Source organism: Onychostruthus taczanowskii, unplaced genomic scaffold, assembly GCF_017590055.1.
Source record: "Onychostruthus taczanowskii isolate IOZ18803 unplaced genomic scaffold, ASM1759005v1 scaffold24, whole genome shotgun sequence".
NCBI classification, from domain to species: domain Eukaryota; kingdom Metazoa; phylum Chordata; class Aves; order Passeriformes; family Passeridae; genus Onychostruthus; species Onychostruthus taczanowskii.
Genome location: NW_024499684.1, coordinates 3,911,492 through 3,936,606, shown reverse-complemented (window position 1 = coordinate 3,936,606; position 25,115 = coordinate 3,911,492). Strand labels below are relative to the sequence as shown.

Here is a 25,115-nt window from a genome sequence, read left to right as displayed (position 1 = left end):
CTGTCTGAATCCTTTGTCTAGTTTCACCCTGAGTCAAGCTCTTCCTCAGGCTGTTTTTGTTTACCAGCTTTATCATTCCCCACCAGAATCATTCCAGTTTGCATATGTCTGTAGTGTATACAGACTGTATACAGACAGTGGATGGTCCTTTGTGTTTGAGGAAGTATAAATTATATTGCACCAGGTGCAGACAAAGGTAAGCAGGAAATGATAAGGGAAATGGAGAGTTTGCCACAGGAGGGGAGAAGGGTTTGGCTGGTCTAGCCTGCAAAAGACAAGACTTCATAGACTGAAAAAGATTATCAAGGCTAAAGAGATTCAGCATAAATGGCCATGCATACGGTTAAGACAGAAATTGTGATGTTCACCATTGAGGAAATCAGACTTTAGGACAGACAGACAAAAAAAGTGTACTGGAGTTTGAGGTATACGTAAGGTGTGTCCAATGATTGCATTGTAAAGTTGTATCATGGTGTTGCCCAGAAGATGATTGTGACTTCTCTTGGGTCTCCTAAAATGATCAGGAGTGTCATTCCTCTCTTTTTCTTACTGAGCTGTGCCTCAGCACTATTGCTGACCAGTATGGACAAAAGGGGTGGGAAAACAAAGAGCTTTTCTTCAGGTACTCTTGTAATCTGATCTCTGCGGTGACTCAGCCTCTTCTAACAACAGCTGTCTCCGGGGCATGCAGTGGTTTGTGAGCAGTAGCGAAGATTTTGCTGCCGCTTCCTGATTTCTGCCTTGAGAGCGATCTAAGCTGGGACATGATCGGAGCATTTGGGTGGACTTCTCAGCCCCAGGAACGGCAGACTTTGGGACAGAGTACAGAGGAATAGAGATATCAGGAAAGAGCCCACAAACCACTTGTGCAGAGCTGCTGCTGTCAAACTGATGAAGACGGAAACTTGTGAGAGAAAACTGCACGGAAAGTTCCTGTTAAGGAAAGGAGGGAGGTTTTGTTTGCATACCATGGCTCACCTATCCCACAAACCCTGAAAGTGCTGTAAAAACTGAAAAGTGTGAGAAGGAACCTCAGGTGTACCAATGGAAAAGACAGGTATGTCTTTGTTTAAAATAATGCCTCTCTACAGCAGGAAATCACAGCCAGGGAAAGCAGGATTGCTCTACAGCTCAGTAACTGTGCATGCACATCAAGGTACATTGGTTTGTACCATTTTTGTATTTCTAAGGAATGCAGCTGTGGCAACACATTCATGCCAGATTTTGAACATTGCCTCAGCTTTTTGTGATTGTAAGTGCTCTGCTCTTGAACTCTTGTATTGTGGCTATGATATATAGTTGGATGGAGGCAATGGTGGTAAATTCTCAGTGCATCTGCCCTTATGAAAAAAGGTAAGCAAGAGTAAACATTACTAAATTCTAATTGTAATTCACACTAATTCTGTCTGCTGATCCCCTGAAAGATGACCAGAACTGCCAGGATAGACATGAAGAGAACAACCCAAAGAGTTCCCCATTTGACTTTGTTATAAAACAGTTCCAAGGAAAGAAGTGTGCTCCTGAAAAAAGGCAAGAGCAGCCTTCAGCCATCAAACAGTTCTTCAAAGGTTTTGACTTTGGGAAATCTGAAGGCAAGGACAGAAGGGAAATTGAAGAAACAGAAATAAGCAATGATGGAGCTGATGATCCGAGTGAAGAGGAAGATCTCTCTGTAGAAGGTATTGCTGGTACAATAATGAAACACGTGTGTATGTGTATATATTTTAATTTCATAGAAAATCAGCTGTTTTCTTGCTAGCCAAAATCCTGTGTTTCCTGCCTGCAGTTTATCCTCTAGCCAGGATTTACTTCTGATTAGAACATTATCAAGGATATACCCTCTGATTTGATGGATGCTAAGCAAGGAGTGAGATCCACATTGCTGAGGAAGGATAAAGCTTTGGGTGACTTCTCTCTTGGTCTGCAATGTGAGAGTCAGTGCTGAAGTCAGCTCATTAGTTCCAGAGCTTATTTGGTTTCAGAGCCAAGTTTTGAGCAGTAGCTTGGCCTGTTCTATTTAAGATGGGTCTCTGTCCTGCTGTCCTGCTAAAGCAGTCTGAAGACAGCAGGAGCAGATGTTTCCTATCAGTTGGCATTGGGCAGGAGGAGGGGAAGGGAATGGGAATACCTCATGGATATTATTTTGCACACACAAGGATACTCTTTACATCCATTCCAGAGAAAATGGAACTATTTTTCAAAGGGATATGGAAGGTAAAGCTTAGAACCCCATCATTTGTCCTAAGAGGTCTGGATTAGTTTGGGGAAATGATAAGAGGGCAGCTACTGAGAGTGGATTGCTATTTTCTGTATTTTTTTGCTTTGCAAAGCCCAGAAAAGCAGGAACAACCTTACACAGATGTATGAAAATGCAAGAGGACTTTTGTATTGATTTGATCTATAGTGATTTTATCAGTCAGTATGTTGATCCACATTGATGAAAAATAGAGCCTGCTTCATTGCCAGATTTAATTCATTTCCTAAAGTCTTCACCTGGCAGCCTCAGGGAGGTTTTACACCTTGTGTTTATTGGTAGAGATAACCAGGGCCCTATTTCTTTGTTGCTCAGATGGACTTTCACATCTCACTTCTGAAGCAGAGTCATCATCTGGTGAGCAGAGATTTAACCAGTTCATGGAGAAACTGGGAAAGAAACCCAGCAGCAAGAATCTGGATCTAAATAATTGTGCACTAAGTGCAGCAGATATAACAGAGTTGGGTAAATGCATATTTTATTCAACTAATCACTTCATGTATTTCTTTAATTTTTATTTGCCTGTTCCATTATTCCCTCTCCTCTTTTCCCTTCCCTGTCTTTTATACAGGCCATATTGACATTTCATCTAATGGTCCTTGGTCCCTGAGAAGTATTAATTAATAAATTATGTCAATTATGTAATATATATAAATATAGAAATCATCCAGGTCTGTGAAGCAGATGAATGTCCTTATGCTCGAGCTACAGATAAGAAAAGTGAGGTACAAATTGTCATGGCTTTATAATTCTGCATTGGTTGTAGAAAACTTCTCAATATTAAGATGTAGTGATATCCAGGGTGTGCAGAAACATGCAGACAGAAAAGTTTTTCTTTTCTTTCCTTACAGCTTCTTTACTGCCGTTTCTCCCAGAGCTGGAAGAGATCAGCCTGTCCTGGAATGGCTGTGTTGGAGGAACTTTGAAAGCTCTCACTGCCCATCTTCATCACGTGAACCTGTTAAAAATCCTCCGACTTAACAACTGCAGGCTGACAGCTGAGGATGTCATCTCCTTAGGTACAGGATTTCATGCACATTTACTTCCAGACAGCTTGGGGCTAATGTAATCCATCTCATCTCTTCCTACATCCTACTCCTGCTGCTTCCACACTGGGCAAAGTAAACTCCTGCTGTGAAACAGTAGAAACTTGGGCTTACACCTTACACCTTTAGGTAGCTCTGCAGAGTTCATTCCACAGGGTGTGAAGCTTTCATACTCAGAAGGGAAGAGAATCCAGTCCTATTTGCAGGAAAGAATATTTTTAATTTGGATTGCTTTTTTTTTTTTGCCTAGAAGCAGGGTCAATCACAATAGGGTCAGCTTAGATCTTGGAGCTGCAGGACAGGTCAGTGCTCATCATGAAAACCCAGTGGTCTTTTGGGAGAAGAATTAAACCAGAAGTGCTACCTCAGAGCTTTATGAATTGGTGTTTCTTTCAAGTCTAGGAGAAGCTTATTCCTCTGCTTGCTTCTTTGCTTGGAGTGCCTGCACCCTGCTTTCTGCAAAGTGTGAGATGGAAAGGTTTTTAAGGTGGTGTTGCACAGTCAGGTTCTGGCACAGAGTCACCTCTGGGCCTGGAGTTTACTCCAGAATGGATCTGTGGTTTGTATTTAAAAGAAGGGCAAACACAATCAATTAGAAATTATAAAACTTATTGCTTATTTTGTAAGTTCTAAACTGGGTCTGAGTTGTGAAGCTGGGCTTTGTTTATGTCATTCATGTCCAAGCCTTTTCCAGGAAAGGTTCAGAAATAAGGTGACATATATGGTGGTAGATCAAAAGTGAGTCATGCAATCTCTTGGGGAGGAAATAAGCATTTCTACAAAAGCTGGTGAAAATAACTGCTCTGTCTCTGATGAGTGTGAAATCTGTATTTAATTTTCTATTTTCAAATTTATTTCATTCTTTTCCAAACCCTTCTCATAGATTTTTTTTTTGTTTGTTGGGGTTTTTTTTCTCCTTCTGAATTTTATTGATTATTTTTCCAATTGATTCTTTCTGCCAGGTTCTTCAGTGCTGTTTCCTTCCCAGTTCAGTTTAGCTTCTGCTGGAACAGACAAAAAATTGATCACAGAACTTGAATTTCCAGACAAAATGCGATGCCCTTGACACGTGGAATAGCAACAGTCAGTTTGCATTGATTTTGCCTGTGATTTTGAAAACAACTTGTGTATTTAAGCCAATCCTGGCTGTGTGACCTTGTCCACATTTCTCTGCAGAAATGTGGCCTCTTGTGGACTCAGCACATCCTGCTTAGAAATCAATGTCTGAAGTATAATCATAATATCAACCTATTCTATGTGTTGCTCAGAGCTTGACTGTGAAAGGTGATAGGAAACAATTCCTGGAGTTATATTCCTTTATTTATCTTCTGGGAGGAAAATGTGTCTGGAAAGCTATAGTCTTCATGTCAAACAGAAACAGGCTATGCTGCACTTCTTAACTGTAGAGCATTGCTCAGTATTCAACACTGAGGCAATAATTTAAAATAAATGCAAAAATAAGAATTAATATGTGGCCTTTCCTCTCAAACCCTGATATTCACTTACAGAAGTAATTATTTTTCTATTATAAATCTTTTGTGAAAAATTAATTATGAAAACCACACAGACATGAAAGGATATTACTGTTAAAATATAATTGTCAATTATTAGACTTTAGATCAAAAAATTGTGTATGACACTTTGAAATTGCATTTGCATATGGCCTGATTAATTGATCTTTTTTGGGAATGAGTTTATGCAAATATGCTCTGCCTCCCTCCTCTACAAAGGAAGTTAGGAAGCTGGATTTTACAGCAGGATGTTAGTACTTCAAATAAGCACTAACACAGTTCACATTGGCAGGTGTGCCAAGGCTGATATTTCTGAATGTAGTAAAAGTCAGTTCTGTCTGCCTTGAAATCATGGGAAAGTTAGTTTGAGTCAAAACAATGCTCATCTTGGTTTCTTATGAAGTGAGTCAGAAATTCCTGTCAGAAATGAGACTTTGATGTTTCAGAAATAGTTGTGAGAGGAATTCTTTCATTCCCTCCAAAATGACCTGTGGACGCAGTACAGAGGATGTTGGAAATTTGCCAAATAAAACAGAGGAGAACTCTACAGGACAGTAAATTCAGACTTGTCACTTGTATTGATTTCCCTCTAGGCTGGTCTTTCTGGTCCCAGCACAGGCCAAACAGCCTCATGAGGGTTTGGGAACCTGAATAAATTTCAGGTTTGTGTGCACTGTGACAATGACTTGTGATCTATGTTGCTCCTCAGACAATGTGAGATTTTATACAACATTGCTGCAGAAGCAATAATTCATTTATTTATCAATTTTCCTGGAAACACATTCATCATAAAGTAATTTGAGTATTAAGTAGCTAACCTTCCTCTTTAATATATTCCAAACCTGTATTTTTGTTTGCATTGAAATTGATACATGGGATGACTCATTCTGGACTTCTGTTGCAGGAGAGGCATTTGAAATTGTTTCTCAGCTTGAAGAACTGGATTTATCATGGAACAGTAACATAGGTGGAAAACTATCACTGCTGACAAAAAAACTTCAGGAAGGATGCAAATTAAAATGTCTGAAAATTACAGACTGTAACCTGACGGCAAAGGATGGAGAATCCCTTGGTGTGTCCATGGAGCAGGACTGAGGCTGGCTTCACAAAAATGGAACTTATTTGACTTAGATAATGACTGTATTGAGTTCAATATCAGTGAAAAGTTAATTTATTTCAATCTCTGCATTATAACAGTATTTATGATGTGGGGATTTAGTGCACTTCCTTCCAAAGAATAAAGTTGTTCTCTCTAATCATATGAGGGAGGGTTGAGAAGACCTAAACCACAGTCTGGCTGCCTCAGTGGCCCAGGGTTTCTGTATCTTTTGAGACCTTCAGCAAAAAATGTGTGCCAGAATTTCCAACACAATTTGCTCAAAATTAAGCAGCTGAATATGTAATTAGCCATGGGATTGGAAAGCAGATCTGAGGATTGGGAATTTAGGCTTAGTTGGCAAGCACTGCCCATCCTTCCCTTCAGTCCTCTCACCATTGTAGCTTAATCCTGTGTGGTCTTTTTATCTCATTGTGTGTTTAAAAGGTTTTTGCTCAGTAAAGAGAAGCCCCATGACTCTCATCTCCACTGCAGGAGGAGCCCCATATGTAACAGACATTCCTCTGTATTTTCATTAGAATTTTTTTTTTTTGTGCTTGTATTTCTGCTTTTTATTCCTCTGTATTTTTCTAAGAGTCCCTGTATTTTTTCCACTTTTATTTTTATAAACATTTTTCACAGATTTTCATTATTCCTATCCAGTCTTTATTTTACTGTGTTGTTTAGGTAGAGCAGAAAATTAGGAAGTCTAAACCACACTGACAGGCAAACCCTGGCCACATCTTCCTGTTTATCATGGTGCTGTATTTTTCTAGGGTTCATCTTGTATGTATTCTAGACAATTACCAATTCTGGTTTTCTTTTCTTTTCTTTTTTTCTTTTCCCAGCTGAACTTCTAAATGTGATCCCAAACCTTGAAATATTAGATATCTCTATCAACAAAAACATTGGATGCAGCATGAAGGTTATTGCTCAGGATCTGAAAAACGTGCCAGGCTTGAAAGAGTTAAACTTGCACATGTGTGGATTAAAGCAAGACAGCCTCCAGGGCTTAGGTTAGACTTTATGTTCAGAAAAGTTTCATTCTGAGTAGATTGTACCTCTGAAAACCATTTAGGAAAGGCAATGAGGTGGGATTTTGCTGATGGTTCGGCAGTATTAATGGGCAATCATGATTTGCTGTTTGATGATTGGTAAAAGTCTACAGGGCCTTTCAGCAGGAGATGAATTTATCTTCCCTGAGCTCAAGCTTGTGAAATTCAGTGGGGAGAGCCACTGTCCACACCATTTATCTGAGACACATTTCAGGGCTGTGGCTCCCTGGACGAGCTTTCCCCTGATAGAACATAGACAAGAACATAGACAGGCAGCTAACTTTTAACAAGCTAATCCTGCTTTCCAAAGGAAATCCAAATTCACCATTACCACTTAAAGTGTCCAGTGAAGCCACATGAAATGGTCTTGTTATCTGTGTCTCTCCCTAGTGGATGTGGCAATACAACTGGCATTAATGAGCACATCCAGCAGTAATTTCTGCAATGGGCTGAGGATTGACTGGATGTGAGGGATGAGCTGGCCTCACCTTCACCTGCTCTCCCGGAGAAGAATGGAGCTGCATGGACAGGGAGCTTTGCTGCATTACTGAATGTCTGCTGTGATTATACACTGGAGCTTAGCCCAGGAGCTTTGCCTGCAATACCTTGTGCAGACTTTGACGTTGAAGTAAATAGATGCCAAAGCCCTGACCTGGGCTGTTGTGGCAGCCAGTGACCAACCTGTTCCCTTTTGCATTTCAGACACTGCTTTGCAGCACCTTGCAGAGCTAAGGAAATTAGACATCTCGTGTAACAGAGAGATTGGTGGTGGCTTTAAAGCATCAACAGCTCATTTGGCCAGCTTGAAAAATCTGGAAGTCCTTGATCTTCACCAGTGCTGTGTCACAGAAGAGGACATGACTGTTTTGTGTAAGGACATGTTGAGGAAATTCATTAAGGATCTTGGTTTTGTCTTCTGAAAATATCTCAAAGACATAAAAGATTCTGCCTGGCACAAGAGCTGAGCTCAGTACATTTTTTGTTAGGCAGCTCTGAAAATGCAGTGTGGGTGAGAGCTTTCTTGATCAATATGGAATGGGGTTTTTGCTGAACAAAAGGAAATCTCAGAGTGTCTGATCCCATGTGGGACTGAGGACCTGAATCTGCAGTGGTTCAGACCCACAGTGGGAATGTGGGAACTGCCACCAAACACTGCTTTTTTGGGATAATCAATAATTTAGGAAATATCCAGGGGCAGAGCCCCTAGTGGTATAAGCTGGATGGATTAATGGTGGGTATGTGCATGGAAACATAACTGCCTAAAACCTCCTTGGTGAGCTGCACACCAAGAAGAGGGTGATTTTAGGAGATCTTGCATTGCTGATGCTGTGTGCTTTCTCCAGGTTGAATTGATGCAGCTATAAACACTACTATGAAGAAAAAGGCATTTCCCAATCAATTTGTGAGACAGTTTGTTTCTCTCTCTTTGTTATCATAACTTTGTTTTTACTCTTAACAACAAAAAATCCCGTGACTCAAAGCCTATATTGCCCACCTCCTGTTTTCCATGACAAAGAAGATAACTTGAAGATTTGATGATGATGATGAAGCTTTAGGAAATAATCGGTATTAGTAATATCAATCACAATTTATTCTTAATTTATTTTATAATAGAGAATAACATTAAGACAAAGAAGTTTCAGTTAACAATGAAGGGATTTGGAAATTCCCTACTTCACCTAGAAAATTTCCAGGAAGCCATGTTCTGACAACCTTCCACACAGTATGGAATACTTCTGAAACAGTTTTACTGAAAATGACAAGGCTATTTATGGTCTAAAATATTACTCACCATGAACTTGGGTGTAAAAACTTGGCTGGCCTTGACTTTTGGATTGATTTATAAAGAAAAGAAATCATGTCAGGCTACACAACAATTATGTCAAGCTATACAACTACATATTTGTTATGGATCAGTGACTGTCTAATAAATCTTTCATGTTTTTGTAGCCCAGGTGATACCTTTACTCTCCAATCTTCAGGAGCTGGATTTATCCTCAAATAAAAATGTAGGACTCTCATCAGATCCTCTTCTGAGCAAGCTCAGGTTTTTACCAAAGCTGAGATCTGTGACCGTCAGCAATTGTGGCTTAGGTGAAGAGTCCCTTTCATCACTAGGTAAGAATGTTTCTTTAAAGTGTGCCCATTCTCTGTGTATCCCTGCAGGACAAAGCATTCCCTTCTCCTTTGGCTGAACTCCAAGGATCATGGTTACATTGTACCTCAGGTCCTGAGTAAAAACTTGTGATGAAATCAGTGCTTTGTGGGACCAGGCTGCAAGAGAAGAGAATTGTATGTCTTCCTCTAATATACCTGAGGGGATGAAGTTCTCTTAGTCCTTTGTCTGATAGTGAGCTTTTATATACTCCTTAATTTTTGGGGAAAAAAGAAAAACATGATTTTATATTATGCTGTAATCATAGTCTGGATATAACACTTCACACAGTGGGGTAAAGTTTTGACCGAGGGTGTTTTACCTCACTGCAGGTGAAAATTTCAGTAGAATTTTTCTGGGGTAGAGTTCAGCATGGGGCAATGGAGGAAATGACTGCAGGGGTGGAAAAGATATTGCACAGCTGTGAAGAAAAGTCCACTCTAACACAGGATATGTAAATTCAGCCTCTTTTGCCTACTTATTGCAAATCTCTGGATTAGTGGCCTTTGATAGGTGTTCCATATGGCACATGAAATAGTACAGAGGGATTTCTCAGTTACTGTGTCTTGTGCACTTCTCTTTCCTACTGTTTACTCCTGACATTAAACCTGGAGTAAGACTTGACTGCCTCCAGCAGAAGCAGCAGCAAGCTAAGCTGGTCCTTAGAGGACCTTGCAGAAAGAGTATTATGTTTATATCACTACAGTTATGTAAGAGTGACACCATGGAAATCAGAGCGGTCAAAAGATACAAAGCATCTCACCTTAAACTGTGAGTTCACAGCAAAAAAATCACTGTCTTTAAATTGATATAAAATCATTTAAAAGAAAGCTGTGCAACAGGCCAAGGCAATAGTTTGAATAGAAAGACAAAAAACCCTCTCCATAGAGTCCTGATAGATTCTATAGGCAGAGCCTTTTTTTTTTTTTAATGACTTTTATTGGGATAAAAGAATTCATTTTAAGCACAAGCAATCAGGCTGTTAGGATCTTATGGGTGAATTGCAGGTGAGGTGTCTGTTGAGGCCATGTTGTTTTCTCTTAGTAAGCAGAAGTTGCTGGTCTTAATCTTTTCAGCTGAGGCTGCCCTTCACCTTCCTGAACTGGAGATATTAGACCTTTCTTGGAATAAGTGCGTTGGTGGGAACCTAAAGCTGCTTTTGGGAGCACTAAAGCTTGCAACGGAGATTCAAGTGTTAAGACTGAGCAGCTGTAACCTGGTGGCTGAAGATTTGGCACTTCTCAGTAAGTATAACATGGTATTTACTAGCACTCAAGGAACTGGGGCATTTAGACCACAATTCAGAAGGGGCTTGTTCCACGGGCTGAGCACTTTTTTGCATGAATCAAATGAAAACATGGAAAATACAGGAGTATTTTTCCCAAAAAGGGTTTTCATTTTTCTGTGTGTCCTGGACATGCCCAGTGGAAAAGCTGAAAAGGCTAAAATGCAAAGAATATTTAAGCACTTTTATCTATTAATACTAAAAGAAAAAAACCCAACCAACAAAAAATAGCATAATTTAGAAAATGTAGGGTTTTCATCAGTTTTTTATATCAAATATTAAAAGCTGCATCTGAGGAGTTTTATTTTGCTTGGATACTGTTTTATGGCTCAGTACTTTAGAGAAAATGTCTGTGCTGACAGCCAGGAATACAGGCACTACCAGCTCCCAACCATTAGGTTTGTTTCTGGAGTCAGACTACTGGGGGAGAATTAAACCACAAACGTTTTCACCCACCTCTTAGCAGCTGCTAAAAAATACTGGAAAACAGGAACCTGAGAAAGGAATAAATTCTAAGATCCTTTCAAAAACTTGTTGATTTTATACTCATGATTCTGTGGACCTGACTCAGGGGTTTGAGTGTCTGACACTGGCAATAGCTGTGTGACAACTGTAAGGCCCTGGAATGTGAAATCTGGTGAGGTGAAGCCAAAATACTTTTGGCTTTAAAAACCATCATCCTTGATGGGTGTTTCCTTTGCCAATCATATGTTAAGGACATCTTTAAGGTATATTTGGCCCTCCCACAGTGAGAGGTGGCTGTTGTAGTCAGTCATGCAGCCTCACATAGTTTTGCTTTCCTCTTTCCAAATTTCCCTGTAAAGCCTGTCTGCCTCTTACAATTGGCACTTGATGTAACCTCCTTCCAACTGACTCCAAGGTTTTCAGGTTGACACTCAGTACTTTGTTCTTTTTGAACTGCCTGTGCTTTACATGTTGTAAACTCCTTCAGCTGTTATAAAACTGTCTTTTTGAGATCAGCAGCAAGTGGTTTTATGTTGCTGAGGAGTTAAATCTTGCTGTTTGACTGCTGAAATGAGGTATGAAAATACCATTCTCTTTCCTGAGAAGCTTTTAAAGCAGTTACCAGGATTTATTAATTGTGTTTGTATTTGTCATCTCTTGCAGCATCCCTGAGGCAAGATGGCCATTTAGCCAGATTGCAGAAGCTGGATTTGAGTTATAACAACAACATCTCTGACGAAGGCTGGGCTGTTTTCTGCCAAGGTTTAGGAGCATTCAAGGAACTCTCAGAGCTGGATGTGAGCCTCCGGCCATCGTCCTGCCGGGACTGTGGGCCATGGTTTGGGGAGTTGTTGGCAGCACTGACACAGCTGCCAGCCCTGGCAGAGCTGGCCATGCAAAGATGGGCCCTTTCAGAGTCCCAGAGGAAGCAAATGGAAGGCTTTAATCAAGACAACAAAAGAAACATTCGTTTTGACTGTTGATGAAGGTTGGAGGGGTCTGGAAGGCCTTTTGGGAGCAGCACATGAACCAAGCATTGTGTGTCTCAGAATACTGCAGTTTTTAATAATCTGTTGAAACAGTTTCACAGTTATATAAAGCTGTTATTTGACCTTCTGCAACATAGATCATTCCATTTCATAATGTTCTTTCAGATTCTCTGGGCCACGCTTACACTACTCAATCTTCATGCTGTGAATATTGCCAAGGCCACTGCTCACAGAGCAGTGCTGGCTCACAGGGACATGCTGCAGGTTTGGCCATGGAGGGCAGGGCTGAGGTTTGTGTTAATGCAGGTGGGTGGGCAGTGTGAATGTGGCCTCAGAAAATACCTCTAATGTGAAAATACTTGAAACCTCCATGTTTAAAATGTTAGTTTCTTCTCTCCGGAAACTTTCGCCTCTTTGTGAATTAATTAAATCATAAGTGGGTGATTTGGAGTCCATCCCAACCACTCAACATTATAGATTGGTCCAGCAAGGAGAATATAGAAGGAGCTGTTCTGTCTCTGCTCTGGCCCTTGATGCCATCTCATAGTGTAGGTGAATCAGATGAATCTCTGTGTAGAGAATCAGCAAAAAATCAAGGTAAGAAACACTTATTTGGTGTCTTTGCAAGTCTTAGGGGCAAGGAAAAAGCTATGGTACATTAAATCAGAGACATGTCCTGCTACTTTAACAAGAATTTTGGTTACAGAGTGCCAAATTCTGGCACAGTCACTTGTGTCATGGAGCATGTTAACCCACACGTGAGCTCCAGGACTGCAGTGGGATTATTCATTGGTAAGGTATTTTAGGAAGTAAAGATATTAGATCTGCCCACTGAGTGAGGAGTCTTAGAGAAATCCTGAGGCAGCTTGAGGGATAAAGTACTGCTCAATTAGCTCTGAGCATCTCTACATGCTGCAGCACTCTCCTGGAGGAGAGGCACAACAGGATCATTCAGTGGCACCCTCCTAACTTGCTAAGGCCCCCCTCAGCAATTCTCCCCTGCAGATGCTGATCAATCGTCAGCTTTCAGTTCACGCAACCCTTCCAACATCAGCTTTTTCCTGTTCAGGGCTATAACCAGCAGCTGACTGTGCTGGTACCTATTGATCATTTAATACATGATTTCATGCAAGAGTCACCCTGGACTTCCTGGTTCCACTTGAAAAGTGCACTTGGCTCCTCCAGCTTTGAGGAATGTGAGTTGAACCAGAATCTCTTGGTCAGGGGCAGCAAGGAATTGCTGTGTGGGATCTTAAACCTCTGAAATAAAGCAAAGAGCCCCTGCTTCATTTAGGGCTAACAAGAGGGATTTTCAAGCAGTGACTTTAGCCAGGACAGTTGTTCTAATGAGGAAAAACCATCATGTCTGTTTAACAGCATCTCACCAACCTGTTCTCTTTATCACTTGTCTTCATGTGACTTTCCTCCTCAAATCCACCTTTGATCCAACTGGGAAATTGATCTTTTATCTGTTCCGTGAGAATTTCTCTGAATTAATCCTTTGCCTCTTGAACCTCTCTCTCCAGTTTACCTTTAATGTCCACTTTCTGTTGAAATCTTCCTAACTGAACTCAAGTTCAGTGCCAGGGTTTCTTGTTCTTTCATAGCTGGATTCCTCATTCTCAGCTCCAGAGCCCAGGACAGACCCATTGCTGGCAAACTCTCCCCTGCCCCGATCCCCCTGCTCAGTCTTTGCCCTCTTATTATTCTGTCATTATAATTGTGCCACTAAAAAGCTTTTGTTTCTTTTATCACCTCCTCTAAATATCTTGTGCATCTGCCAATCTGCCCAGAAATCTCTCTTCCAATGATTTCCTTGGCAGTTTCTGATTCATCCTTCTCTCTGTTCCTCTTTGCCTTCACTTAGGGTGAAAACATTTCGTTAGACATTTCCAAACAATCAAAACAGCCTCAGTTATCCAGTGAAATGGAAAATCAGAACAGAGCCATCCCACTTTGCTGCAGTCCCAGCTCTCTCCTGCCAGAGAGCACATTAATGAGATTTCAGTATCAATCAAGAGCCAAACAGAAATTAGTTCCATGCCCTGGATGCAGATTCAGAGAGCACTACCTGGAGATGGAACTCTCGTTCCTCATCAACTCCCTCAGGATTCACCACCTTCCCTGAGGCAAGGGGAGGGAGAGCAGGACTGCAGTTCTCTCCAGCCAGTTGAACAAAACAAAAGGCTCTGCTCCCACCCACTCTGCATTTTTAACCTGCACAGTGGCTGGCCCCAGTCCAGCTCGGTGCTCTGTGTACACTGCAAATGAAACTCAGGGGCTTAAAGGGTAGCTGAGCAGAACAGAATAAAAACTAGACAAGGACATCTTGTGTCTAGGACAAACAGCCATCTGCCTGTCAAGTGCTGTGCAAAGACATGGTTGCACATAAATTTGACATGCAATAATTACAGCAATATTATGTTTGTCATGGTTCTTTTAATAACAAAGGTGTTTGATGTGTCAGAGCCAGAATCTTGGCAGAAATTGCATCCTGCAGACCCCACTGCTTTCAAATAAGCCTGCCATACCCAGACACATCCCAAACTGTCACCAAGCCATGTCAGAGATGGGCAGTACCACTGAGGCAGTGAAGCTTGCAGTCATTCAAAGTGCTGGAACTGCAGATTGTTGAAACATCAGTGAACAGTTTTGCCAAAGTGTGAAGATACTTTCAAACTGCTTTTTACACCTCTGTAAGACAGGATGGTAATGCAGGTCCTGGTAGAAGTGTGTGGCCTGTCTGGAATCCTACTCCATATTCCTAAACAAGGTACTGATCATTTCTGGAGCTAAAGTGCATAAGTAAGGTTTATAAACTGTGATATTGTTGGGATCATTTCTAAACACAGAGAGACAATATGAGCTTTACATGCTGAGCTTTGATATTATTCCTGTTCTGACAGTTCTGGCCTGATGCTGCACCATGTACCTAAAGAGATTAAGAGTCCCTTCAGTCCTGCATTTGGGATCAGCTGAAGTCCATGAAATTTCCATGTAGCAGCAGAACAAGATCTTGCCCCTTCTATTACTCCTGCCTGCAATTTGTTTATGTCTTCTGGCAGACATTGAATTCCTTTATCTTGTCCCAGCTGTAATATTTCTAATGACTCCAGGAGAAAGATCTCCTTTTGAAAGATACTGAATTTATTTTCAGAAAGGCTAAAACATTTAAAATGTTCAGTTCCTTCACCTCCACAGGTATCTAGACATAGTCATTAAAAAGATATATTACGTCAATTAAATAGTAATCTTTGGAATTTTGTTTTTAGGGAAGAAATCTCCTAAGAAAATTCTGTGGAGCTGCATTACTGTTGATAGATGAGCACAGAATATTCTGCTCATTAATGTCACATTATACCTCACAGTATGGCAGAAATTTTGGCAAAGACATCTATGTTGTTTCCTGTGCTGGAAAGATTTCTTATGGGTTAATTTTATTTCTTAGCAGAAACATTAGTCTGCTTCTTCATTTCCTTTGTATGCACAGTGCAGCAGAGAGCAATTTAAATTAATGAAATCTGAGTCTTTTGCATAAATTACTACTTCTGTAAATGCAACCTTCAAGAAGAAAACTGCACCAGTGGAAAAAAAAATGCTTGGGAAAAAAGCATTGCATTAAATAAAAAGGAAAGTGTATTCTGAGCCCTAAAGTAAGGATGTCTATGAATACTCTTGGACTTACCGTAGCCCAAGGGTGCATAATTGTTCATTATCAAATGAACAGCAAATGTTCATGGAGTTAAAGATATTAACAATATCACATCCATTTTTAAATTGCCCTTTGCTCACTTTGTGACATATTGATTCTGTGCAAATGCAGCTCTTATTTTCCCAGTGTACACAGAAAAACAAAGATGTGGAAAAACTGCAGCAGTCCCTCCAGTCAGGATTCCATCTTTATGATTCAACACGAAGGTTAGTGTTTCCACGTTCTTGCTTTTTTCTGCCTGAATACTGAGATGCCAGCAATAATGAGGAACCCAGGCTTGGGTGTGCACCAGTGCAATGTCCCTTCTCACTGTGTAGGCAAAAGTGACACTTGGCTGTAATGGAGAACTTGGATTGTGCAAAAGGGAGGTATCAATCAAATAAAAAGTAAAACAAAGGAAGAAATACAATTTTCATAGTGAGCATTCCTTTAGGAAAAGCATCAAAGCATTTTTCACTCAGATCTAGCATCCTGACTCTGATTAACCTGGTGGAGGATGCGGGTGCAGTGTGTAATGTGGTGTTCCTCACACAAACACGGGAAAGGGAAGGCCAGCAGCAGAGCTGGTGTGGGATCTCCTCCAGGCTGTCCAGACAGTCTGAGCGCCCTCGTGTCAGGGAGATTCTTCAAACCTGGGGGGAGTTTGTGCAGGAGATTACGAGACAGACCCAGCGCAGACAGCTCCTGGCAGTGCTGCAGCTCAGGAAAATGGAGCCACCCCCTCCTGCCCAGGAGAGCGGCGGTGAAATCACCAGAGGGATTTATTTGCTGGAAAGTGCCAGCACAGGAATCTTTGAAGGAACAGCTGATCCGTGTAACCATGGACAGCTTTGCAAAGGCTCCTCGGAGACCAACTCCGTGCCCAGGGTTTGGGCAGCACCGGGAGCTCAGCCCCGCACTGAGGAGGGATCCCGGGGGGCTCCTGGCAACCCCCGCTGGCTCCCTCCTGCTGCTGGCCCGGGACACCCTCCCTGGGAACACCCTCCCTGGGAACGGGCTCCGGGACACCCTCCCTGGGAACACCCTCCCTGGGAACGGGCCCGGGACACCCTCCCTGGGAACGGGCCCGGGACACCCTCCCTGGGAACGGGCTCCGGGACACCCTCCCTGGGAACGGGCTCCGTTACCGAGCTCGGCTCGGAGCAGCCCGGTTACCGGACTCACCGCGGGCCGGTCACCGCAGGCTGAGCTAGGGACAGAGGAGAGGTGGGCATTGCTGAGGTAAGGCCTGCGGGGCTCGGCTGCCACAGGATCACTTCTCTGTTAGCTCAGATACTTTTGTCTCTGAGTTTATTACAGAATATGCTGAGCTGGAAGAAGAATAATCAAGTTAAACTCTGAAGTGAATGGCTTGCCTCGGTATAATTAGCACGGTGCTCTAACTGACTACAGCACATAGAAAACACACCCGCCGTTTTCCTCATGCTTTTTATGTATCTGTTACTCCAAACCCTTTCCAGACGGAGCCCATTGTATTGCTATGCAGATCTTTCCCGGTTGCTAGGCTGCCAAAAAGATACAATAACACTTGGTTTTGTTTTCCTGCAGGTCATGTCGGTTCTTCCTGATCTTCACCTGTGTTATGTGCAGGCCTGTCAAAATTTGAACCAGCCTGAAAACCCCTTCATTGCTCGCGTGCTTCAAGAAGCTGATAAAAATGAAGAAATGTAAGAAAATAACAAACGGGGTGTTTCTGATGTTTCTGAAAGCCTTAAATGGGGTAGCAGGATGAGGAATTGAAAAATGGCAAAGTTCATACAGTTTCAGGCTTAAACGCAAATCAAATTTAACATTTACTGCTGAAGTTCTGGTTTGACTCATCTTGACATCATCTTGGCAGAAGCTTGTAGCTATACATCCTTTCTGGGCAGCTTTACAAGCATTGAAATAAAAAAAAAGTGAAAAATACACAGGACGGTGCCTTTCTGTCCCCTAAAGAAGCCAAACCCAGTGTTTAGTCATCCTAACTCCCTTCTTTGTGTCTCACTCCTGTTTAAAAAGCCTCAGCTGCATTCAGTTACCTTCCAGCTGGTCATGCTTCCCTGAGTTGTCTCTGAATCCTGCCAAGTCATTAACCAACTAAATTCTGTCTCATTAGGGGTCTGGGTACTGCTTCTTCTCATGGACGGTGCTGGGATCAAAGTAATTGCCCTTTAGGGGGAAAAAACCTGAGCAAGTGAAATGGTTTGTGTCAGGTTTTGATCCTGAGGGCAGGATAAAGTAAATAAAGGAAAGAGGGCAAGTAAAATGAAGATGATGAGGTAACCTCTGACATAATCTTTATTTCCATCTGCCTTCCCCTCATCTTGGTGGTTCCTGTTTCAGTGCTGAGCAATGCTTTCAGAAAGGGCAGTGCTGAGGTACTGCCTGGATCAAATCACCTGTGCTGGTGCTACCAAAGCAGAGACAGGGAGGGCAGACATGGCACACCTCTGATATGGAGAGAAAATTCATTTGTCTCTATCATTTTACTTCTCCCCACGTGCTTACATTTTTGTGTTACTGCAGAAGTACAAAAGGAATTACATTAAAATTAGCTGGAAATAATCATCTGGTGCCTGTGCCGAGAGTTACAGACGATGATCTTGGAGTTCTTGTCTCTGTCTTAGGCCAAGCTGCCTTTGTCACAGGTAAGGTTTATTCCCTGTGTGTTTGACGTGGCTGTGCTAACAAAACATGAGCAGTCTTGATTTCAGCCTTAGTTCATCTTTGTTTCTTTTTGTTCAGAGATCAGTTCAATGTAGATATGCATCTGTCATGTTCCTTATTCTTCACCTTTTTCAGGTTTGGATCTTGCCTATAATTTATTGACTGATGCTGGAGCAAAGACCATGGCAACATTCCTCCAGGTGCCAAGAGATGTTTATCTTTCAGCAACTTGTAATTTATTTGTCTATAGTAATATTTATATGTGGTGTATTGGTGACAAAAATGAGCTGGTTTGGCAAAATTCCAATAACTTTGACTATCACATCCCAATCTGTCCTACTAGAACCTCAGATTGTATTCTCTGTGGAGATTTTTAATTTCTGGTAGAAGGCCTTTGGATATTTGGCTGCAGGGTCCTGAGAAAAGAATGATGGAATAAACTGTGGGGCTTTTAGGCTCACAGTTCAGTTCAACAAAGGGGGTAATGGTTGTGTCAAGTGTGCCAGGGCCTTTGTTTCAGCTATTTTATAATCTCTGTTAGCCTTTTTATAGGTCTAAACATAGGGAATGTTAATGCAACCTTTTTGTCATTGTAAGCACTGGGATATAGGTGATAAATAGCGAGTTGTCACCCTGTGCCTGTGTTTCTAGAATTTGAGGGGCACTGTTAAGTTCACAAAATGCCTGAATTTGTGCATCTGAGCTTGGCCACCTGCCTCATGCACAGGGTTCCTGGGTGGTTCCCCAGGCCCCATAAGGGCCCTCCCCATGACAGGTTTTATGCCTTGCCCTCACCACCTGACATAATTTGGCATTCTTTAACTACTTCTCCAACTCATGAACTGCCTGAAATGCTGCAAAGATATATGTATATCTTCTTTTTGGAAAATACAGCTGTGTTTTGGGAAAAAAAAAACAAACCAACAAACCAAAAAACCAACAAAAATATCTCATTGCTTCCTGCTTTGTTTCTTCCCAAGGAAAACTCCTCTCTGCAGTATCTGAACCTGATGTTCAATGACATTGGCACAAGTGGGGCAGAGCTGATAGCAGGAGCACTCCATGTGAGTATTTGCCTGGGAGATTTAGGCAATGGCATCTCCTTTGATCTTTCTGCTTTTGATGACCAGCACTGGCTGTGCTGCCAACGTCAGAGCTGGCTGAAAGGAGCCTCTGTCTTTGCTCCATTCAGCATGTTGCTGTGTCACAGGGATTGCCTGCTTTCCCAAGGCACACTTCAGAAATCAGATTTCACACAAGAGAAAGTTGCACTGTGCTGCCATTAACACTTCATTATCTGTAAAAAGGCATAATTGTCTATGTCTAAAAAGCACAACTATTGCAGATGGGTTTTTCTGTGTGAAAATTACTATGCTACAGGATATATAATGCCATCATTTTTTTCCTTTTTTCCCCCCAAAAAATAAATTAAATTTGCCTGTACTTTGACATCAATATTTGTCTTGATTCAAGATGTCTGAGACATGTTTTCAAAACTTTGCCTTACAGCAGCACCACCAACCCAAGTTTGTTATTTTTAATGTGGTTTCCCAAGGAAATGAGGCTTGTATGTAAGATTTGTTGTGTTTGTGAAAGGAGACCCACATGAGCTCTTTCTTCCTCCTTCACAGTCTTTGAACCCTGAACTGATTTCAACTAAATTTGACAGGCTTCCAAAACACTAAGGCTGTGCAGTAGATGTACAATGCTGGGCTCATACAAGGCTTACCAGATTTAAATTAGTATTAAGGCAACTTGCATCTCAGATGCCAATTTAAGAAGAAATATTTGCCTGGTTTATTTTCATGAGTGTGATGAAATTCATGAACTTGGGAGAAACAAAAGTTTTCAAACAGAGGAGTTTTGCTTTCAGACTCTCATATGTGGTGCCACTGAGGGGAGCCTGAGCCAAGAGCTGAACCAGTGTTATCACTTGGACACAATTCTTCTGGAAGGTTGTTTTGTCTCTGTGTGATAACCAGCAGAATTCACATTAAAAAAAAACAGGACAATGTTGTTTTCCAGGCCATCTTAAAGGAATATATTTTAAATTTTGTCTAGAGCAATCAAAGTCTTGTGCACCTGAGAATGACTGGAAACAAAATAAGAAACCAAGGTGGGATGTTCTTTGCCTCAATGTTAAAAATTAATTCAACCTTAGAGAAGTTGGATCTTGGAGACTGTGATGTGGTGAGTAACCCAGTAAAATTATCAGCAATAAGACATAAGTCTTTCAAGGGTATTACAAGGGTCCTGCAGTGCTTAATTAGGGGGAAATGCCATCTGTTGTCATTGATTTTGTGACAGCCAGAGGTAACAGAATATACAATACTGCAATGTGTGCTTGGAAAGGCACAATGCACAAAGCACCTGTGAAGCCAGAACTGGGGATATTTTAGAGCCACTGTGTCTCTCTAGGAATTCAAATGCTTTGCTTGCACATTTTCTGAGGTTTTCTGCTGTTCATTTCTGTTGAGCTAAGTCCTCTATAATTCATTTTGAAGAATGGACTTCTCATTCCCTGGAGAATCTTTTCCTTCTAAAGTGAGCAGTGCTGAAACCCCTGAAAGTCACTCATCCCATAGCTCTGCTGCTTCTCTCAGAGCTTGACCCATAAAGGACATAAGCACAGCAGTGCAGAATTGAGTAGAAAAGCACCAAATTTACTCTTGGACAATGTGGTTCCTCCTAGACCTAGGCACTGAGACTTCCTACACTCTGCACAGGGAGACTCAGGATGTTGTGGATTGCTTTTAAAAGCATATATTTTTCTCCTGGAAATTCCGAATTTGCTTCTGAACCAGAAGGGGGGATAGCCCTTGGAAAGTGTGAAGGTGTCATGAATACATGAATGAGGGAAGTGTAGGCAGTGTAGGATTTATTCAAAAGCTTGGTATGTGTGTGCTTGGTAGGGAGTTGATAGGGTTGGTTTAAAATGAGATGGCTTTGGGTACAGCCCAGCCTACTTGAAAAGTAGCATAAAAATAAAATAGGGGCTAATTAGAAGGATATTTTAAAAAATCTAAATTTGCCTGATTCATACTAAATATGAATTTACCTGGTGGATAAATATTAGGGAAATACACATAAGCTGATTTTGCTTCATGAATCAGGGAAATCAAAACATAGGATCAACTGAATGGACAAGTATTTTTGAGATCCATTATTCTTGCTTTTTATTTTCTGAGTTGCCAAGTCATTTGTATTACTTAGTCTAATTTCACTCTGCTATTTTATAGGCAGTTGGCATTGGTATTATCAGAAAATCTGTTAAGTGTCTGTAAGCAGTTGCCTGTTGTAGTCCCATCTCTCTACCTCCAGAGTAGATGAAGGCAGAAATAATAGCAATGGCAATTTGGTAGCTTGATCTATACAGTGAACAGGTTTCTCTAAAGAGTTTCTTTTCATTTCCAGGGCCTGCAGTGTCTGGTAGCAACAGCTATAGCCCTGACTCAGAACAAATCACTCAAAGCCATAAACCTAAATCGTCCTTTGCTATCCAGCCAACAGGTATGTGAGTGACTGTGGAGTCAGCTCAGAGAGAGGGGCATAAGTCAAGTGAGTACTGATATATTTATGGACATCAGCTCTCTGGAATTCCTTACAAACTGGAGAAAATGGTTGCAGGAATATTTTTCTGTAACAAGTTTTGTGCAGTCACTGACCGCACCTGTTTAACTGGAAGGTTAAATGTTTAACAATTTCTTTGTTGATATATTTATTAAAAAATGGGCTGATAGAGAGGGGCTGGTGTTGGAGAAGCAAGTATTCCTTCTGCTGTTAGAAAATGGAATTTCCTGCACTGTTCAGCAAACTGAGGGAGCCATGCTGTGTAGCAGGAAACGAGGGGGAGCACAAAGGATGCTGCTTACCTGAGCCTAAAGAAGAAAGGCACTGCAGCAATTCCCACATTCTCTGGGCTGAGTGGTTTTGCTGTCTCACTGTGTGCATGGCTGTGTGCATGGCAGAGCTAGGTACAGGTGGCAGCAGTTCTCAGGTGTCTGGGACAGGATCAGTGCTTTCCTGATGGCAGGATAATGAAATTAAACTGTTATGAAAACCAGATCCTCCTCAATTCCCAAAGGTCCATTTCACAGTTTGAACAGATTTTAGTTGTTTCTTTTCTAAGGCTGGGCTTGATCTGCCTAAACCCAGCACTGGAAGTCAATTTAAACTACTGCTATTGGAAACAGTAAGGACCTGGTCTGGACTGTCAGAGACTCTATTTGTCATTGTTTCTACCTTCAGCTCTATCATTTTCTGAGGCTTCTGGGTTTTCCTTTATTTTTGACTCACAGTATTCACTCAGTTAATTTCTCAACTAAACAGGACAACTTTGAACAAACTTCCTTTGCCTTAGAGTGGCAGGACATATTTTTTGCCATAGAAGTCCTGTTTCTTTTGCATACAATTAACAGAATCTTTAAGGTTGGAAAAGATCTCCAAGATCAAGTAAAAACTTTGACCAATTCATTCTTGTATGAAATAATTAGCATCATTACAAAATACTTTCTAATGTTAGCAAAGACTGACTCAAATATTCCATTTTTTAAAGAGCAATAGCAGAGAGGGAAACTGATTAGACATAATTAAATGTTGATGCTTCACTTATATTTGCAGGGATATAGACAGTATTGTAAAACTGCAAATATCTCTAAAGTAATTTTCCTTTTTTTTTTTTTTTTTTTCATTTTTAGCTTTATCATAACATGTTGTTTTTTGGTTATTTTTATACAATATACAGAATAGAACACTACTGATGACCAGATCTTGCAGTTAGTTGCATAACTCTCTTTTACTGAGGCACAACTGTATCTTATCCTAAAGTCCAGCTTAATAAAATTTAGTGTATGTTTCTAGGAAGAGACCACAGTTCATATAGCTCGGATGTTGAGGAGTAATTCTTCTCTTGTGGAACTACATTTGAGCAAGCATGAAATGAAAAACTTTGGTGTAGAGCGACTGTGTGATGCCCTGTATGAAAACTCCAGCCTGAGATACCTTGACCTTAGCTGGTGAGAGTGCTTAAATGTGGCACATTAGAAACTCATTTTCTTAGCAACTTAAAAAAAAAAAAAAAAAACAAAAAAAAGGTGCATCTCTCTTTCAGTAATAACATAATCTGTGATGGTGTTAAATTTTTGGGAGAGCTACTAAAAAAGAACCAAACCCTGGAGATCCTGGATCTCAGTGCAAACCGAATAGAAGATGTTGGAGCCATTTACCTGAGCGAGGCCTTGGCAATGCGGAACAGGACTCTGAAGGCGTAAGTATTTGCACACTGCAGGTAAGCAACCTGCACTTTGCACTGGCTGAAAGGCATCTCAGCTCTGTGTCTTCATCTTGATCAAAATAGAAAAGTCAGGAAGTTCCAAATGTTTTAGACAATTTTTCCTTCTTGGGGAAAAAAACCCATGAGAGATTGGATGGGATTTCTTTATTAAGTATCGGTGTCTGCTGCCATGTGAGGTGCTCCAAGACCTGTGAGACGCCCTGGGGTGCTGGAGGTGAGCCCCAGGTGTGCTCAGAGCTCTCACAGCTTTCACAGTCGCTCTGGGAGAGCGAGAGGTGAGGCACTTGATCTGTTCATTCCTTCTGCCTCTTTGAAGCGCAGGTCCCTGTGGCGCGCAAACGAAAACAAGAGCTGTAGGCCTTCTGAATTTTGAGATAATCAGATTCCACGCTGGGATAAGGCACTATATTTGTTGGTTCTGATCTTCCAACACTTAAGAAAATCCTCTGTTTAAGTTCGCTTCCGGGTGAACCCAGAAGAGCTGTAATCTCTCCATCAGGGTGTCTTTTGCAGCCGCGTTAAACCCCCGGCGGCAGGACATGAAAGCTGATCAAAGGTGTTACCTGAAGCCATTAGTTTTAAGTAGCAGACTGAGGAGGTGGCGGCTGCGAGGTGCCTCTGAAAGCCTTGCAGGTTCACTAATATAAAAATAACTGCCACTCCACAAAGATCAAAGCTTAGCCTGGATAAATGCCAAGGTTTGGGCTTCAAAGTAGACTAGAGATGAGACCTGGCCACCATGCAGCAAAGTCACTGACACTGAAGAACTCAGTAGTGAACAACCTGGCTGCAAGAGTCAGGAAAGTGCTTTGAGAAATAGAGTAAATCCAGAAGCCAACTGCCTTTGGCAATCTGAAGAGGATATTAGAGTAGGACTGGCTTTGATACAAATAAATTATTATATTTTAAATTAAAAAGTTCTATATATGTATGAAATATAACAATAAGACTAAATCATAGTTAGATTCTTATTTTTAACTAAGAGATGGGAATTCTATGGTTTGGCACACATTTTCTCTGTTTTCTAGGTTGTCTGTTGTAAGCAATAATATAACTGGCAAAGGACTTGTAGCTCTTGCACAGGCAATGCATTCCAACATGACACTTTCCCATATTTACATCTGGGGGAACAAACTTGATAGAAGCACCTGTGTGGTAAGTGTTCAGCTCTGAACTCATCTGAGAAGGCTGGGGTTTGATTGTTCCAATTTATCTTTCTATTGTTGGGAAGACTACAGTAATTTGTGAACAAGACACTTGATTTATTTGGGCTTTTTAATGTGCTTATAATATGGTGTTGCTGGGATGAGACTCCCTGGAGGTCAGCACTCTGAAGGGATGAAGTACCAAAAGGGCCAAAGGAAGCACCGCACGTATAATCCCCGCTTTCCTCCATTCCAGGCATTCTCGGAGCTGATCATGGTGGGCCGGCTGCAGCTGGACTGCACAGACGTGGCTCCCTACGAGGTGGACGGGCAGCTTCTCCTGGCAGAGCTGTCCCACGGGCTGGCCAAGCACCGCTACTGGAGCCCGCGCTCCGCCACCGTGGCCCCCGGCGCCGCCAACGCCAGCCTGGAAATCGTCGCGGTCTCGGAGTATTTGTGA

At 41.5% G+C, this 25,115-nt stretch overlaps 2 protein-coding genes across 2 annotated transcripts; both read left to right on the top strand.

Moving 5' to 3' along the window:
* The first annotated feature begins 1,034 nt into the window (after positions 1 to 1,034).
* On the top strand, positions 1,035 to 11,850 carry LRRC31 (leucine rich repeat containing 31). Its single transcript, XM_041405959.1, has 10 exons — positions 1,035 to 1,057; positions 1,425 to 1,679; positions 2,570 to 2,719; positions 3,106 to 3,273; positions 5,716 to 5,883; positions 6,756 to 6,923; positions 7,665 to 7,832; positions 8,913 to 9,080; positions 10,194 to 10,361; positions 11,531 to 11,850. The coding sequence occupies exons 1-10, from the start codon at positions 1,045 to 1,047 to the stop codon at positions 11,848 to 11,850; spliced, it is 1,746 nt and encodes a 581-aa protein (XP_041261893.1). The 5' UTR covers positions 1,035 to 1,044.
* A 5,269-nt stretch (positions 11,851 to 17,119) lies between these two features.
* LRRC34 (leucine rich repeat containing 34) lies at positions 17,120 to 25,115 on the top strand. Its single transcript, XM_041405948.1, has 10 exons — positions 17,120 to 17,235; positions 18,077 to 18,198; positions 18,353 to 18,417; positions 19,198 to 19,281; positions 20,279 to 20,407; positions 21,632 to 21,727; positions 23,078 to 23,232; positions 23,328 to 23,483; positions 24,539 to 24,665; positions 24,912 to 25,115. Exons 1-10 carry the CDS (start codon positions 17,120 to 17,122, stop codon positions 25,113 to 25,115), a joined length of 1,254 nt encoding a protein of 417 aa, XP_041261882.1.

What these genes read in the sequence shown, in the direction of transcription:
- LRRC31 (XM_041405959.1), top strand. An exon ending in TGAGGATGTCATCTCCTTAG is followed by an intron (nt 3,274 to 5,715) that starts GTACAGGATTTC and finishes CTTCTGTTGCAG; the next exon opens with GAGAGGCATTTGAAATTGTT. An exon ending in TGAAGATTTGGCACTTCTCA is followed by an intron (nt 10,362 to 11,530) that starts GTAAGTATAACA and finishes CATCTCTTGCAG; the next exon opens with CATCCCTGAGGCAAGATGGC.
- LRRC34 (XM_041405948.1), top strand. Translation starts at nt 17,120, where the DNA reads ATGTCGGTTCTTCCTGATCTTCACCTGTGTTATGTGCAGGCCTGTCAA. An exon ending in TGATAGCAGGAGCACTCCAT is followed by an intron (nt 19,282 to 20,278) that starts GTGAGTATTTGC and finishes AATTTTGTCTAG; the next exon opens with AGCAATCAAAGTCTTGTGCA. An exon ending in AGATACCTTGACCTTAGCTG is followed by an intron (nt 23,233 to 23,327) that starts GTGAGAGTGCTT and finishes TCTCTCTTTCAG; the next exon opens with TAATAACATAATCTGTGATG.